The sequence below is a fragment of the Gorilla gorilla genome, chromosome X, assembly GCF_029281585.2.
Source record: "Gorilla gorilla gorilla isolate KB3781 chromosome X, NHGRI_mGorGor1-v2.1_pri, whole genome shotgun sequence".
Taxonomy (NCBI): domain Eukaryota; kingdom Metazoa; phylum Chordata; class Mammalia; order Primates; family Hominidae; genus Gorilla; species Gorilla gorilla.
The window spans coordinates 130,470,840-130,488,100 of NC_073247.2; the positions used below are offsets into that span (position 1 = coordinate 130,470,840).

General features: G+C 40.6%; 1 protein-coding gene across 2 annotated transcripts in view; it reads left to right on the top strand.

Annotated features, from left to right (window-relative positions):
- The window catches only part of IL13RA1 (interleukin 13 receptor subunit alpha 1), a 77,158-nt gene that overhangs the window by 20,713 nt on the left and 39,184 nt on the right, over window positions 1-17,261 (top strand). For both annotated transcript variants that reach the window (XM_004064763.5, XM_019019634.3), the window contains exons 4-6: window positions 1,625-1,745; window positions 10,009-10,196; window positions 13,087-13,238. In XM_004064763.5, the coding sequence (XP_004064811.2) occupies window positions 1,625-1,745; window positions 10,009-10,196; window positions 13,087-13,238 (461 nt within the window). The remainder of the gene's footprint in view (window positions 1-1,624; window positions 1,746-10,008; window positions 10,197-13,086; window positions 13,239-17,261) is intronic.

Here is a 17,261-nt window from a genome sequence, read left to right on the forward strand (position 1 = left end):
TATATATAACATATATATATAACATATATATACTATATATAATATAGCATATATATTATACATTATATGTAATATACATATTATATAATATATAATTATATATAATATTATGTTGTCCCTTGGTTGGGTAGGGCTGGGCCCCATCTCTTAACCTCCAGTCCTTAGCTCTATGTGCCCTGTGCTCTAAGCCATTCCATTTACCTGCTTTGTACTGATCACAGACACATGAAGTGCTGTTTGTAAAATTATAAAATTCAGGACTGCCAGGAGATTTGAAACAACTTACCTGCCCTATTCTCCTTTCCTTAGGAGTTAACGAAAAAAAAAAACAAAAAAACGGCTAGATGCAGTGGCTTACACCTGTAATCCCAGCACTTTGGGAGGCCAAGGTGGGCGAATCACCTAAGGTCAGGAGTTTGAGACCAGCCTGGTCAACATGGAGATAAATAATAATAATTAGCCAGGTGTGGTGGTGCATGCTTGTAGTCCCAGCTACTCAGGAGGCTGAGGCAGGAGAATCGCTTGTACCTGGGAAGCAGAGGTTGCAGTGAGCCAAGATCACATGACTGCACTCCAGTCTGGGTGACAGAGCAAGACTCTGTCTCAAAAAAATAATAATTACTATACTATGACGTAAAATGGTTGATGATGGCTCAGTGTAGTACCCCTTCAAGGATCATGAGGGATAACAGATTTACATTTTAAACAGAGGTGTTTAATTTAAAGTCATTATACCTTAACTAAAATGGCTTTATAAAGATAGAGATTTTAGGTCAGAAAGATACTAGGGCTCTTAAAGTCATGACACTTAAAAGGCAACTACTAACAGTTAAATTAGGCTTACCTTTCCCCAGAATTGCTTCAGGAGGAATGTTTGTTTATTTATTTATTTATTTAGAGACAGAGTCTTGTTCTGTTGTCCAGGCTGGAGTGAAGTGGCAAGATCTTGGCTCACTGCAACCTCCACCCTCCTGGTTTAAGCAATTCTTGTGCCTCAGCCTTCCGAGTAGCTGGGACTAAAGATATGTGCCACCACACCTGGCTATTTTTTGTATTTTTAGTAGAGACAGGGTTTCGCCGAGTTGGCCAGGCTGTTCTTGAACTCCTGACCTCAAATGATCCACCCTTGTTGGCCTTCCAAAGTGCTGGGAATACAGGCGTGAGCCACCCTGCCTGGCTGAATGTTTATTTTAAAAAAAAAATATGTCAGTTTTGATCAAAAGACAGAAAGTTAAATTGTACCTCAATAATTTTTTTAAGACAGATATATATAAGGGTTGTTTGTATATCCACATTCATTTAGGAGTTGTGTAGATATTGTCTATGATTGAAATAGTTTTTGATCTTTTATCTCTCCCTCCAGTTAGGAATATTAGTTAGGGTCCCTCAGTGATAGGGAAGATGTTTTCTTTGTATCAGGAGGTAAGAGAGAAGGTTGTGAACAAATTAGATTTGAGTTTCCTCCATCCTGGGTGACTTCTGGGTAAAATGGGGTGAGAGATGAAGCATTTGCTTTCTGACAAAGCAGCATGAAGCACTCTCATCATCCCCATGCCAAAGAGTGATTTGCTACTTTGCATTACAAGGAAAGAAGGGTCTTAAACTCTTGGCCTGGATATTCTAGGTGATCCTGAGTCTGCTGTGACTGAGCTTCAATGCATTTGGCACAACCTGAGCTACATGAAGTGTTCTTGGCTCCCTGGAAGGAATACCAGTCCCGACACTAACTATATTCTCTACTATTGGTGAGTATGTACAGTACAATTACTGGAAGACTGATTGTAATTGTGTTGGGAGCCTTTGGATCCAACCTAGTCAAAAAAAAAAGAACCGTTTATTTTTTTCTGCAAACTCAACAAGATGGACAATTTGCTTCAATGAAAAATGCATCTGCCTTTGGTGTCTACTTTTTAAATAAACTTCCTATTTTTAAATGTAGATCCTGTATATTACCTGAAAAAATGTACAGAGAGATCCCATATACCCTTCACTCAGTTTCTCCCAGTGGTAACATCTTGTGTAACTATAGTGCATTATCAAAACCAGAAAATTGGCATTGGTACAATCCAAAAACCTCAGTCCTATTTCAACAGTTTTACATGCACTCGTGTGTGTGTATATGTACAGTTGTATGCAATTTTATCACATGTGAAGATACACAATGGTTGCATCACCATAAGGAGTTGCTCTTTTATAGCCACACTCACCTCCGTCTTAAACCATCTCTCCTTGTACACTCCTCTCCCCCAATCCTCTAACCTCTGGCAACCACTAATCTGTTCTCCAGCTCTTTAATTTTATTATTTCAAGAATGTTACTGAAATGGAATCCTATAGTATATAACCACTTAAGACTGGCTTAAAAAAAAAACTCAGCATAATACCCTGGAGATCTATACAAGTAGTTGTATATCACGAGGCCACTCCTTTTTATAGCTCAGTAGTATTCCATGATATGGATGTACCAGTTTTTTAAACCATTCATTCATTAAAGGATATCTCAGTTTTTTCCAGTTTTTTGCTATTATGAATAAAGCTACTATAAATATTCACATACAGATTTTTATATGAACATAACTTTTCATTTCTCTGGAATAAATGCCCAAGAGTGCAGTTGCTGGGTCATATAGTAATGGCTTATTTAGTTTTTTTTTTAATGCCAAACTGTTTTCTAAAGAAGTTAGTTCACCTTACATTTCCACTAGCAATGTATGAGTTATTGATGTCTACTTTTAAAAAGGAAAATGATATGTCCGGGGTCAAAAAGTTGTTTGTTTGTTTGTTTGTTTGTTTGTTTATGTTTTTGAGATAGAGTCTTGCTCTGTCACCCAGGCTAGAGTGCAGTGGTGAGATCTAGGCTCACTGCAACCTCTGCCTCCTGGGTTCAAGTGATTCTCCTGCCTCAGCTTCCCAAGCAGCTGGAATTACATGCATGCACCACCATGCCTGGCTAATTTTTGTATTTTTGATAGAAACAGGGTTTCAACATGTTGGCCAGGCTGGTCTCGAACTCCTGGCCTCAAGTGATCTGCCCATCTCAGCTTCCCAAAGTGCTGGGATTACAGGTGTGAGCCACCACACCCAGCCTCAAAAAGTAGTTTAGCTTCCTGCAAAACAACTTTGATATGTTGATATTTGATACTTTAGTATTTGATATTTGTGACTATATCTACTACAAAGTTTGTTAAATTTCTAAGTTAGTCTTCCATCATTCCCTTTAGAGCCTAGAATTATTAGCAACAGAACAAGGAAGAAAGACCAGGTTAATCCAGTTTAATTCAGTAAACCTTTATTTAGAACACTTTGTGGATAAACCACTGAATGCACAGCAGAGACAAAAAACATATCTCTTCTCTCCTAAAGCTCAAAATACAGAGGAGAAGATAGTGCCTGATACAGTGACCTGCATTAAATTAAGTAAGACAGTGTACGCTGAAGGCTGTTGCAGAGGGATAGATAGATTCCTGTGGGAAGTTAGGTTGGAGCTTGGGGTGGTGGTCGAGGGGAGGTGGATGGGTGGATGGAGAGGGGACTGAGAGGCTTTGATGAAGGAGGAAGACTGCCTAGATGGGGGAGTTTCTCTGATGCTGGCCTCTGGGGAAGAGCATTTTGAGAAATAGAGGTATTTAATCGTTGTGATGTCAGGGTGGAGAAGGGGAGACCTAGCATAGGCAGTCTGCCTCTACGTGGCCTTGTTCCCTGACTGTCATTTGTTAAGACTTCTTCTGAGAGAATGGGATGTGGAGAGCCATGTCCAAGACTTGTGAAGCTACTGGATAAACATGGCCTTTCATGCTAGAGTGTCTATTTTGCCTGATGACATGATGGAAAGCATTTTTGATACATTGAAACACTCATGGCTATATCATGGAATAGAATGCAAAAAAAAAAAAAGTAACACACATTTTTGGATGAAAACCTCCAAAGTTGCCCCAGGATTCACATCCGCACTCCTCCCTGGTGGAAGGATCCTCCTGGCAAAGTTGGGAAATCCTGCAGGTGGAGCCAGAAGTTCTGTGTGGTTATGTCTGAGGTCTGTTTCTTTCCCCCCCGCCCCCGCGATGTAAATCTCATTTGAGGTTTTGTAGTTTCACCTGCTCACTCTTGGCACCTGTTGTTTCTCCTTTACTTAAAACCCTTCAGTGGCTCCCTGGTGGCTTTAGGTTAAAGTCCAAACTCTCCAGCATGACACACAAATCGCTTTATGACAGACCTGGCCCCTGTCAACCTCTCCAGACTCGGTTGCATCTGCCTCCATGCACCCCCGCCCCTCTTGCAGCCTACCATTTGCCCACAGCAAACTTCTTTCAGTTCCTCAGACTGCTTTCTTCAAATACTCAAACAGAACACTAGATTTCAAACAGAATATTCAAACAGAATAGTGGAAACATTCTGCATCGTCTTGTAGCCTAGGCCTTTCCTTTTCATTTGGATGCCTCTTATTTGTCTTTATCCTTATTTCAGCCCAGACACCATTTCCTCTCCAGAAAGCCTTCCTTGACCTCTCAAGCCTAGACATGTGTCCCTTCCTCTTGTCTCACGGCACCTTGCAATTTCTTGTGTCATACTACCCAGCGCATTGTGTTGTCATTTCCTGTTACTTGGTGGTAGCCTGCTACAGGCTTCAGTTTCTCTTGAGAGCAGGAGCTGTGTCTTGTTTCTCCTGGTGCCTGATATATAGTAGGTATTCCATAAATAAGTTGTGAATGTTTGGTAGGATCCAAAGCTAGAGAATATTCAGGGTTGCAGTGACGACTTATGAGGTATAAGCAACTGAGGAGTATTATGGTTCATGAATAAAAAGAGAGAAGAATTGAGTAGATCCAGCTCCCTAAAGAATTGCTAAGAAGGGGCCAAAGAACTAAGCCTTACTAAGAAGGAGTAGCCTGGCTGTTGATGTTGTAGTAAAGTTTAGGGAGAGCTGTTACACAAGCTTTTAAGATGTCTTGTGAGTTGGTAGCATCCATGTATTATGCTATTAACCCCTCTTGTTTTCCCTGGAGTCGTTATTGGTAAAACCACAGGGAAAACCTTTAAAGAATCTATGTCTATATAAGGGACTGGAAAAGAAGGGAAGAAGTCTTAAAACTGTATCTCATTCCATGGCAGACTGGGTAGAAAATTATCCCTGCTATTAGAATCAGGGTGGCACTGGAGGCAGATGGTAGCCTAGTCCTTGGGGTTCTTCTAAGACAAAAATAGGGAAGTGCCTTGGGGATATACTAGCAAAAACAAAGTCTCAATGCAAATTGTTAAAAGAATGTTTCCTCTGGGTGAATGAATTACAAAAAAACCTGGACTGACCAGTTTGAAAAAGCATTCCTCTTCCTCTGGGCTGAAGCAGGCTCTCACCAAAGCTGAGAGCAGATGGTACTTGGGCTGGCTTTCAGCCCTCAGTTGATGTCTTTTTGCAGGGAACAATCTGCACAGCCACTGGAGGTCGCTCAAGATGCAATTCCAAGATAGTGGTGGGTCACTAGCATCCAAGGGGGCAGGTATCAAGGATCCTACTTTTTTTTGCAATAGAGTCTTGCTCTGTTGCCCAAGCTGAAGTACAGTTGGTGTGATCATTGCCCACTGCGGCTTCAACCATCCAGGCCCAAGCCATCCCCCCATGTCAACCTCCTGAGTTGCTGGGATCACAGGTATGTACCACCATGCCCAGCTAATTTTTGTGTCTTTTGTAGAGATAGGGTTTTGCTATGTTGCCCAGGTTGCTCTCGAACTCCTGGGCTCAAGCCCGTCTCGGCCTCCCAAAGTGCTGGGATTATAGGCATGAGCCACCGCACCTGGCCTACTTCTTGTCATACACAGTCCCAGAGCTGGTCATCAGCAGGGGCTCTTTCTGTAGTGTAGTTCTGTGCCATCCAGTATAGGAGCCACTGGCTACATGTGGCTAGTTACATTTTAATTTAAATCAATTAAAATTGAATCAAATTAAAGCTTCAGTTGCATAGTCTCGCCAACCACTTTCACAAGTGATGAGTGGCTCTTGTATTGGACAGCACAGATAGCGACCATTTCCATAATCCCAGAAAGTTCTGTTGGATGGTGCTGGTATAGATTCTGTATCTTATCCCCTTACCACCCCACAGCTTATTCTTTCTGGAGCCACACTGCTTGGGTTGAAATCCTGGCTCTCTTCCTTACTTTAGTGTGATTTTGGGTAAGTCCCTTCTCTCTCAGCCTTAGTTTCATAATCTGTGAAATGGAGATAGTAATAATAGTGCCTACTTCTTAAGGTTGTTGTGAGGGCTAGTGTTTAGAGCCATGACTAGCTGCTAGCATATGTAGAGTAAGTGCTCAATCCATGATAGCTATTATTACTATTGGCCGGGCGTGGTGGCTCACGCCTGTAATCCCAGCACTTTGGGAGGCCGAGGCGGGTGGATCATGAGGTCAGGAGATCCAGACCATCCTGGCTAACACGGTGAAACCCCGTCTCTACTAAAAATACAAAAAATTAGCCAGGCGTGGTGGCGGGCACCTGTAGTCCCAGCTACTCGGGAGGCTGAGGCAGGAGAATGGTGTGAACCCGGGAGGCGGAGCTTGCAGTGAGCCGAGATCGCACCACTGTACTCCAGTCTGGGCGACAGAGCAAGACTCCATCTCAAAAAAAAAAAATACTATTTATTATTATTATTATTGTTATTCATCCCCACTCCTTTGCAGATGCAGTCAGTACACAGTGCTGGCCTCTTCCCGTCTCACAGAATTAGTACCTAACCCATATCTCCTTCTTTCTTGCTCTCCTCTAGATAGATCCTTTCTAATCAAAACCACAAAAGAAAGGGAGTCAAGACACAGTGCTCATTAGCAAGCACCAGAAATGGTTTAGGTACCAGTATAAATCACATCAAACAAACTGCCAGAGACTGTTTTCCCTAACCCCCAACCATACAATACGGAGTCTTTCTTTCTTTTTTTTTTTTTTTGGAGACAGAGTCTCATTCTGTCGCCAGGCTGGAGTGCAGTGGTGCGATCTTGGCTCACTGCAGCCTCCGCCTCCTGAGTTCCAGTGATTCTCCAGCCTCAACCTCCTGAGTAGCTGGGATTACAGGCACGTGCCACCACACCTGGCTAATTTTTGTATTTTCAGTAGAGACAGGGTTTTACCATGTTGGCCAGGCTGGTCTGGAACTCCTGACCTCAAGTGATTCACCCACCTCGGCCTCCTAAAGTGCTGGGATTACAGGCGTGACCCATGGCGCCTGGCCTGGAGTCATTTTTTGAAATCAAAATAATTCATTGAAGCCCTAGGGCAATGACTTGTGTCCCTGTAGGGACAGTCTGGCATTGAACAGACCCCGGCCTGAAGAGCTGCAGACTAGTCATGCCAACGAATTTTAGGGATTTTTTTTTTTTTTTACCACATTAATCATCTTCTGAGTCGGGAGAATAGTCTTTAATTTGTCAATTTCCTTCTCATATCTGCAGTGTGACTCTGCAGATGAATTCAGTATATAAATTTTAACAGGAATCACCTGCTGTTTTAGGTTAATGTTTCACAAGAATTCAAGAAATGTTATCTATTTAGAACCAGTATTTTCCCTTCTATAATTATTTCTAAATTACAACAAAATTGTTTTAAAATTTCATTATCTGAGATCCATGAGCATATGCAGAATACTCAGGGTACAGAAATGAAAAAGGGATCAAGAAGATTGTGCATTCGAGGAGTTCCTTTCATCATTAAAAACAATTTTACACATGGCTTTCTTTAGTTATGTAAGAAAAATGTCATTAAATTTCTTCAGTTTCTGTTTTTGGCCATGGGCAGAAAACATTCCAGGACTGTCTGGTCCAAAAACTAGTCATGACAATAACTTCAATTTTACAACACTGTTTTCTTCATAAACCACAGGGCGCTGCAACGAGGGGGAAAAGCTTATGTACTACCTATTGAAGGAAAAAAGCATTTTCTATATCGAAGCATTCCTTTGTGCAGCCTTTGAAGGAATAAACACATTAGCGCTGAGTTTTTTTTTTTTTAAACTGACTTGCAGCAGAATCTCCTGGAGAATTGCTGTTCAAATGCTGGTTCCTAGGTCCTGGCAAAACCTAAATCAGATTTTCTGGGAGAGGGTTTGAGAAACCTGCATTTTAAAGTAGTACAGAGGATTCTGAGGTAACAGGTTAAGGATTTGGAACTCTTTACTCTTAGTTCATTTTTCTTAAAATTGTCTTTCTTTTCTGCAAAACCTTTGTGCAACTCCCTTTGTGGCTGATGATGTAAGACTTGACTCTGTCTTCTGCCAGTTACTACAAAACAGTTCTCTGATAGCCTAGATTAAAAAAAAAGTGTAATAAACACATTGTCTGCCTGCGCTGGGCTAGGTGCTGATGATCTTTCGGGAAAGGTTTGTGTCGAGGAGAAATGGGAAATAAGGTACCTGCAATACTGCTTATGGAAGACAGTTAAAGCCACACAGTGGAGTGAGACACTTAGAAAGCCATTATGTTTTAGAACATTGACCTGGCAGTGATTGGAGGGCACTAATAATGAAGGTCAGGGAGGTCAATCTGAAGAAGCAATGGAGCCTGTAGTCATTAGGGTATGAATCTCAGGGTGTGGGCAATGGATGTATCATAAAAGACGAGGATCCATGAAGCTTTGCAAAGGAAGAAAGAACAGAATTTGGTGATAGAATACAGGGAACAGAGGTGGGGGAAAAGGTGATTTTAATTTAAATTATCTAATCTAGGAGCCCAAAGAAAATGAGCTCTGGCTGATAATGGGAAGGTTGGAAGAAAAAACAATTTGGTGGAGAAGAGGGTGCATGATGTGTTTTGGACACTGGATTTGAGGCAATGGTAGAACACTCAAATGGAGCAGTTGGAAATCTGGGATTTGTTCTGAGGTGAGATGTCAGGATTAGGAATTACCAGCATAGAAACTGTAGTCGAGGGATGAGGGAGTGATAAACTGGATGTGAGTGGATGAGGGAGTCAGAAAGAGGGAAGAATGTGAGTAGACCTCCTACTCCCCCTCTGCTGGAAGAGGGAGGAGGGAACGGAACAAGCCAAGAAACAAGGAAGGAGCAGGGCCGAGGGACCACAGGAAGAATCGTAGAATTCAGCAGATAGGCATTTTCAAGAAGCATGAAACTTCTAATCCCAGCCTTAGAATGTCTTCTCTTATACAGAAGAAATAGGCCTCCTGTAGTCTCTATAGCTGCTGACAGTACCAGTGTTCATCAAAAAGGAACAATCTAGGCTGGGTGCAGGGGCTCACGCCTGTAATCCCAGCACTTTGGGAGGCCGAGGCGGGTGGATCACTTGTGGTCAGGAGTTTGAGACCAGCCTGGCCAACATGCTGAACCCCTGTCTCCACTAAAAATACAAAAATTAGCTGGGCATAGTAGTGCGTGCCTGTAATCCCAGCTACTCGGGAGGCATGAGATTCACTGGAACTTGGGAGGCGGAGGCTGCAGTCAGCTGAGATCGTGCCACTGTACTCCAGCCTGGGCAGGCAGAGTGAGACTCTGTCTCAAAAAAAAAAAAAAAAAAAAGCAGAAAACAGTCTTTTCTTCCTAGCATATGAAATGAGTCACATCGTAAAATAGGGTTTTTTTAAAAAAAGTTATCTTGCCTATTGCAAATATTGCTTTTCATGGACATCTCAGTCATTAAAAAGAATTCTGCCTTTTTTTTTTTTTTTTTGTGGAAGGGTCTTACTCGGTCACCCAGGCTGGAGTGCAGTGGTGCAATCTCAGTTCACTGCAACCTCTGTCTCCCAGGTTCAAGAGATTCTCCTTCCTCAGCCTCCTGAGTAGCTGGGATTACAAGCACCTGCCACCACACCCGGCTAATTTTTGTATTTTTGGTAGAGACAGGGTTTCACCATGTTGGCAAGGCTGGTTTCCAACTCCTGACCTCAAGTGATCCGCCTGCCTCAGCCTCCAAAAGTGCTGGGATTACAGGTGTGAGCCACCGCGCCCAGCCTGCTCTTATTTCTTGAATACTCTGTTGAATATAATGCAGAAGATTGTCTCATTTTATCTTGTAGGCACAGAAGCCTGGAAAAAATTCGTCAATGTGAAAACATCTATAGAGAAGGCCAATACTTTGGTTGTTCCTTTGATCTGACCAAAGTGAAGGATTCCAGTTTTGAACAACACAGTGTCCAAATAATGGTCAAGGATAATGCAGGAAAAATTAAACCATCCTTCAATATAGTGCCTTTAACTTCCCGTGGTAAGTTTTAGAAGTCCTGTAAAACAGTATGGATAAAAAGTGTGTTATATCTTTTGCACAATCAATACAAATAATAAAAAATGATGATTCTGGGTTTAAGATCTTCTGAAACAAGGGACTATATTGATGTATAACTTTCTTTGATAGATCCTTTTTAAAGAAGTAAACTTGGAAATTCTTTTTATTGAACACATGTGCCAGATGCTTTATCCTTGTTTAGAGTACACTGAGAGTTAGAACAGTTAGTTGTAGAACCAACATTGGAATTGTCTTAGTTCATTTTTTGTTTGGTATTTTCTGGTATTCTGTTGCTTATAACAGAATACCAGAAACTGGGTAATTTATAAAGAAAAGGAATTTATTTCTTAGAGTTCTGGAGGCAGGGAAGTGGAAGGTCAAGGGGCCAAATCTGGTGAGTGCCTTCTTGTTTGTGGGGACTTTCTGCAAAGTCCCAAGACAGCACAGGGCATCACATGGTGAGGGAGTTGAGCATGCTAGCTCAGGTCTCTCTTCCTCTTTGTATACATCCACGAGTCCCACTCCCATGATAATCCATTAATTGGTCAATAGATCAATCAATTCATGAAGGCAGAACCCTCATGACCCAATTATCTCTTTAAAGGTCTAACCTCTCCATACTGCCACATTGGGGATGAAGTTTCAACATGAGTTTGGGAGAAGATAAACATTCAAATCATAGCAGGAACCCAGGCCATCTGACTCTAAGGTCTAGTCTCTTGATACTTAAAGAGGATGATACTCATAATGATCATATATAGTTCCTAAATAATCTGTCTCTTAGAAAAGGCATAGACTTAAGGTAGTGTAATCGGGTGATATTCAAAATATTTAACATTCTGTATGGCATGGGCACTGATCAGTTAGAAAAACCAGTATAGCCTTAACTGTGGGTGCCAGCTGCATGTCAGCCTGTTAGAAAGCACCCTCAACTTGAACACAAAATATCTGATTAGGTTCTAACTCCTCCACTTTGGGCAAGGCATATAAACCCCCTTCAAATATTTCCTTATCTGTGAAATGGAATATATAATCTCCCTCTATCTAAAAAAATTGTCATAAGGTCCAAATGACATAAAGCGTATTAACACATTTTGTAAATTACTAAAGCAAATTCCATAAGCGTAATGGTTTATTTGTTGAAATATCCCAACTGGGAGCTCAGATTCTGGCTTAGATAGTCATAGAAGTGAATTCTAATAGGGTACCAAAGTCAGCTTACTTTGTAGGCCAAGGGAGTGAGGTTGGAGTATTTTGCCTAGTGGGGTAAGCTGAAGCAGAGCCCTTCTCTTTGTTTGGCAGATTATCTTAGATGACCTTTTAAGTCTTATTTTGCTGTTTTTCTCTCTGGATATTAATGGTGACATAAAGGAAGAAGGAAGATCCTTCTCAGATAGAAGATGATATCTTCAAGTTGTTTTCTGTTAATTACCCATTATCTTCTATTGCTTGGTCTTAAGTATAGCTGACTCCTGAAAAAGTAAATTGACCAGGCTAATGCATTTTTAAAAATAAAATTTTTTTCTTTTTCTGAGACAGGGTCTCTGTTGCCCAGGCTGGAATGCAGTGGCGTGATCACAGCTCACTGCAGCCTTGACCTCCCGGGCTCAAGCTATCCTCCCATCTCAGCCTCCCGAATACCTGGGACCACAGGCGTGTGCCACCACGCCAGGCTAATTTTTGTATTTTTTGTAGAGACGGGGTTTTGCCATGTTTCGCAGGCTGGTCTCAATCTCCTGAGCTCAAGCGATCTACCCACCTTGGCTCCCAAAGTATTTTACTCTTATTGTGGTTATAAACACACAACATTAAAATTACCATCATAAACATTTTAAGTGTACAGTTTGGTAGTGTTAAGTATATTCACATTGTTGTGCAGCAGATCTTTAGAACTTTTTCATCTTGCAAAACCGAACTCTGTTCATTAAACATTAATTTCCCCTCCCCTCCGCCCTTAGCAACCACCTTTCTACTTTCTGTTTCTATGAATTTGACAGCTTAAGATACCTCATAGGAGTGGATTCATACAATATTTGTCTTTTGTGACTGGCTTATTTTACCTAGCATAATTTCCTTGAGGTGCATTTATGTTGCAGTGTGTGTCAGAGACTAAGCCAATGTTTTAATGGTGGTCTTTGATTGGCAGTAATAAGTGACAACTAGGGAAGCCCCTTGTATCTGGTGCCTTATTACTCATCAGGTGGAAGTACATCTGGATCCCAGCCTTTCTTTATTCTCTATGTTGCATCTAGATGTCCTGATTATACCCTGGCCGTTTTCTAACCAGATGCAGGTCAGAGTTCATATCATCTGCTAGATACCCCAAATATGTTCCTTAAATCCACTTTACTAGGCAGTTTTAAATAAACTTCTTCTATAATTGTGGCTAATCAGAAATTCTAAAACTATGTATCTGATCATGAAAGGCCACTAAATGCATCAGCTCAGTTTTGATTTAACTTTATGAACCCTGCATATATATGCAGTTGTCTCTCAGTATTTGTGAGGGATTGCTTCCAGGAACTTCCAAGGATACCAAAATCCATGGATGCTCAAGTCCCTGATAAAAAGTAGCATAGTACTTGCATATAAACTATGCATATCTTCTCACATACTTTAAATCATGTCTACATTACTTATAATACCTAATACAATGTAAATGCTATGTAAATAGTTGTTATATTATCTAGGGAATAAATGAGAAGAAAAAACTCTGTACATTCAGCACAGATGCTATTTTTTAAAAAATATTTTCAGTTCATGTTTGGTTGAATTCATGAATGTGGAATCCATGGATATGGAGGGCCGACTGTGTGTTTGTGTGTATAATCAAGCTTTGGAAGCTTACTTGTGTTCTATTTTTGTTTTTCAGTGAAACCTGATCCTCCACATATTAAAAACCTCTCCTTCCACAATGATGACCTATATGTGCAATGGGAGAATCCACAGAATTTTATTAGCAGATGCCTATTTTATGAAGTAGAAGTCAATAACAGCCAAACTGAGACACATAATGTTTTCTACGTAAGGTTTTAAAATTATTGTTTTTATTTGGCTATTTTTCTTTTACTTGAATTTCTTACATTGAAATATCAATGAAACATAGCTCTTACATTTGTCACCTTATGATGATGATGGTAATGAAACTTCTTGTCTAAAATAAGGCATGGTGGAAGATTTGAAGATTTATGGTATGATAGTATCAGCTGCAAGTTTCAAGCCATTTATTCATCTGTAAGCTTCTTAGAAAGGCCTATTAAACGATAATTCATTTGCTCAACACATTCTTATTAAATATCTACCACATGCCAAGCACTCTTTTGTGTGCTAGGGATAAGGCAGTGAACATGACACCTGACAAGTTTTTTTCTTCATGAAACCTACATAATAGAAAACGTAAGTAAATAAGCAAGCTAATTTCAGAGCATGAGTGCTGTGAAGAAAATAAAATGGGCTGATGCAGTAGAGTGACTGGGAGAACGAGAGGGAATATTAGGTAGGGAAATCATCTGAGGTAATAACATTTGAGATGAGACCAGAATGATGAGCAGACGCTAGCCATGTGAAGATCTGGGTGTAGGGGGTCAGCAGATACAGACTCTGAGGCAAGAATGAGCTTAGCATGTGTGAGAGAACAGAAAGGAGGGTGGTGTGGCCAAAATGTAGCAGGAAAAGATGTCTAAGCAGTAGGCAGACATCAGATCATGCGGACACTTTGGAGGCTCTGATAATACCATTCTGTTTTCTTGGAGTTTGTGGCAACTAAAGTAATCAGATTTGAGTAGTCAATATTTGTTGCATTATGTGCCTGTATGCTATTCAGAATCAAATGCAGAACATGCTAATTAGAGGCCCTGTAGGACACTGACCAGAGTGTACTATAATCTCAGGACATCAGTCCAGTTGTTCTGCTTTAGGGTAAAGGTCACAAACTAGGGCCTCACACTTTTTTGTGTGGAACACAAAGTCGTGTTTTGTTTGTTTGTTTGTTTACTAGATTTGAATTTTTTGCCCAGATTTTAAATCATAGTACCTTAAGAGTGTGTGTCCATAAGATGGCGCCTTAAGACCATGAAGACTGCACCACTCACTTGTCTGCTACCTGCCTGGACCCTTTGTGTGTTTGAGTTTTAGAGATTAGAAGTGAAGTGTTTTATATTGGCTTTTAAAGGAGCCTAGCATCTCGCACGTGGGTAAATTCCTTGGTCCAGTTGTTTTAGCTCGTCATGGAACTTTCAAAATGCTTGCTAAAATAAGCCAGTGTTGACAGGCTATAATTCCAACTCCAGAGGGAGTGACCAAGTCTACAGCAGAACAGAACAGCAAATGCTCTTCTGGGCATTTGCATTATGAATCCTTCTGCTGAAATATAATAATCATTACTAGTACCAGAAATTAAGTGCCCCATGAAATGCAGCAAAGGGAAAAATCTAAGGGCTTCCATGTGGAAGGGGGCTGGTACTTGAATTTACAACAAAAGGAGTTATCAGAAAGCTGAAATACACTTGTTTACTCCAGTCTTTACTGTTCTCTCCTGTCTGAAATCCTGAGATGCATGTCTGAAATCCTGAGATAGTATTCATTTTGCCACTCAATTATTTTCTGCTGTTTAACCTATCACATGTATGCATTTTCTCTCCACTGAAAATATAGACTCCTACAGAAAACCAAATGCCACATGTTCTCACTTATAAGTGGGAGCTGGACAGTGAGAACACATGGACACATGGAGGTGAACAACACATACTGGGGCCTGTGGGGGGTGTGGTGGGAGGAGGGAGAGCATCAGGAAGAACAACTAATGGATACTGGGCTTAATACCTGGGTGATGGGTTGATCTGTGCAGCAAACCACTATGGCACACTTTTACCTATGTCACAAACCTACACACCCTGCACATGTACCTCAGAATTTAAAAGTTGATATTTTTTAAAAAAAGAAAATATAGACTAATGTAGGAAGGAGTTTGGTGCTGTCTACTTATTGCAGTTTCTGCTACTAAATAGCAGCTAACCTGTATTGAGTGATTACTGTGTGCTAGGTATCTTAATAAGCACTATATCTGAATTGTTTCATTTAATCTTCACAATAACCCTAAGGATCTAGGTCCTGTTATTTTGTCTCCATTTTACAAGATAAGAAAACTTAGTTAATCCTAAGGTCACATTTTTAGTAAGTGGTAGAATCAACATTTAACCAAAGTTGTAACGCTAAAACTTGGATTCTTAACCGCTAGAGACCACCTCAATACTTCCTCTTAATAGCAATAGCTATCATTCATTAAGTGTTTATGGCGTGCTACAAAGATGCTCTTCTGTGTGCTTCTTAATACAGTAGCTGATAGCAACCCATGAAATAGAAACTATTTTAACCTACATTTTATTGAAAAAACTAAGGCTCAGAGAGGTTAAGTAACTTGCTACAAGCCACACAGCTAATAAGTCAGTAACACTTCAAAGGTTGGTTGGTCTCCGTGTATTTAATTTTGACCAAGAATACTTAGCGTAATGTCATGTGCACAATCATCATTTAATAAATTATTATTGAATTGAGTTACTTTTTTTTTTTTTTTACAAACTTCTGAACTGAAGAGAACACATACACTATGGAAGTTATCTACCTAAATCAGAACTATTTTCTATTTGGAATTAACTCTGTTTGTACACTTGAGTTTAATATTCTTCCTCCTAGCAGATGTAGAATGTCATCAGTTTTTTGTGTGCTCACAGATTTTGAGCTCTGCTGCTTAGATTTTTCTTTTTTTTCCTTTTTGAGGAATTATTTTGCCTGGTGTTACACTTAAGAGGGGGAAGTAAGCGGGAACATGAACTGGTACCATCACATGGGGGCTGTGGTCAGAGGTAGCTCATGACAGAATTATGAAGTAAGGAACAACTTGTCTGTGACCACCCCCCACCCCCCACCCCACCTTCCCAGCAGACTATCTTCTTGGTGCCCTGGCTTTCCTTCTCTTAGTGGTCTCTGAAGAGCCAGTAAACTATGCAGGGGGGTTTACATTTGAACAAGAGCCTAGAGACGTAAATCTACAGGATGATTCGGCGAGTTTGGAATTTTTATATATGGGAGATGGTCCAGGGGAGGAGGGACATCAATTTGCAACTTGATCCCTCACTGGTAGTTGACGCTTCTGATTCCCCAACAGGTCTATGCTTCTAAATGGCCAGTAATAGGGTATACTAGCCCCCTGAGTGGGGTTTTTTTTTTTCTCAACCTCTGTATGAAATATTGAAAGGATGTCCCTTCATCATTTGCTTGGCCTCTCAGCTCTTTACACAGGCTGGTAGGAACTATTTAGTGAATGACATTGAATGTCAAAAATAATATCTATGTGTTCTGGTCTTGGTTCCAAGTTTAAACGTCTCTTTGATAGAAGTTGACTATTTAAGCAACAGATTTTCATGTGTTTTTTACTCCATTTTGGAAATACTTGCATTTAAGGAAATTAGTATTCTCTATACATTAGACAGCAAGTGACTTTTATTGTGTGGAGGAGAATTTTGCATTACACTTTCTTTTCTCCAACCCAGTCAAGTTTTATATCTTATACTCTCAACAAGGGACACTGGTTTCTCGCTCCCTGTCTCTTTTTTAAAAGTTTTTACTGAGTTATAATACATGAACAAAATTACACAAATCATAACCTATAGCTCAATGATTTTTCACAAATGATTTTTCACCTATGTAACCAGCACCACAGAAGCCCCCTTCAGTTGCTATCCTCCCAAAGAGCAGCTACTCTCCTGGCTTCTAATCCCATAGATTGATTTTTTTGCTACTTTAAAACTTTATATAAATGGAATTATACAGAACGTACTTTTTTTTTTTTCGAGACAGAGTCTTGCTCTGTCACCCAGGCTGGAGTGCAGTGCAGTGGCACAATCTCAGCTCACTGCAACCTCCACCTCCCGGGTTCAAGCGATTCTCCTGTCTTAGCGTGCGGAGTAGCTGGGATTACAGGCACACGCCATCAAGCCCAGCTTTTTTTTTTTTTTTTGTATTTTTTAGTAGAGATGAGGTTTCGCCATG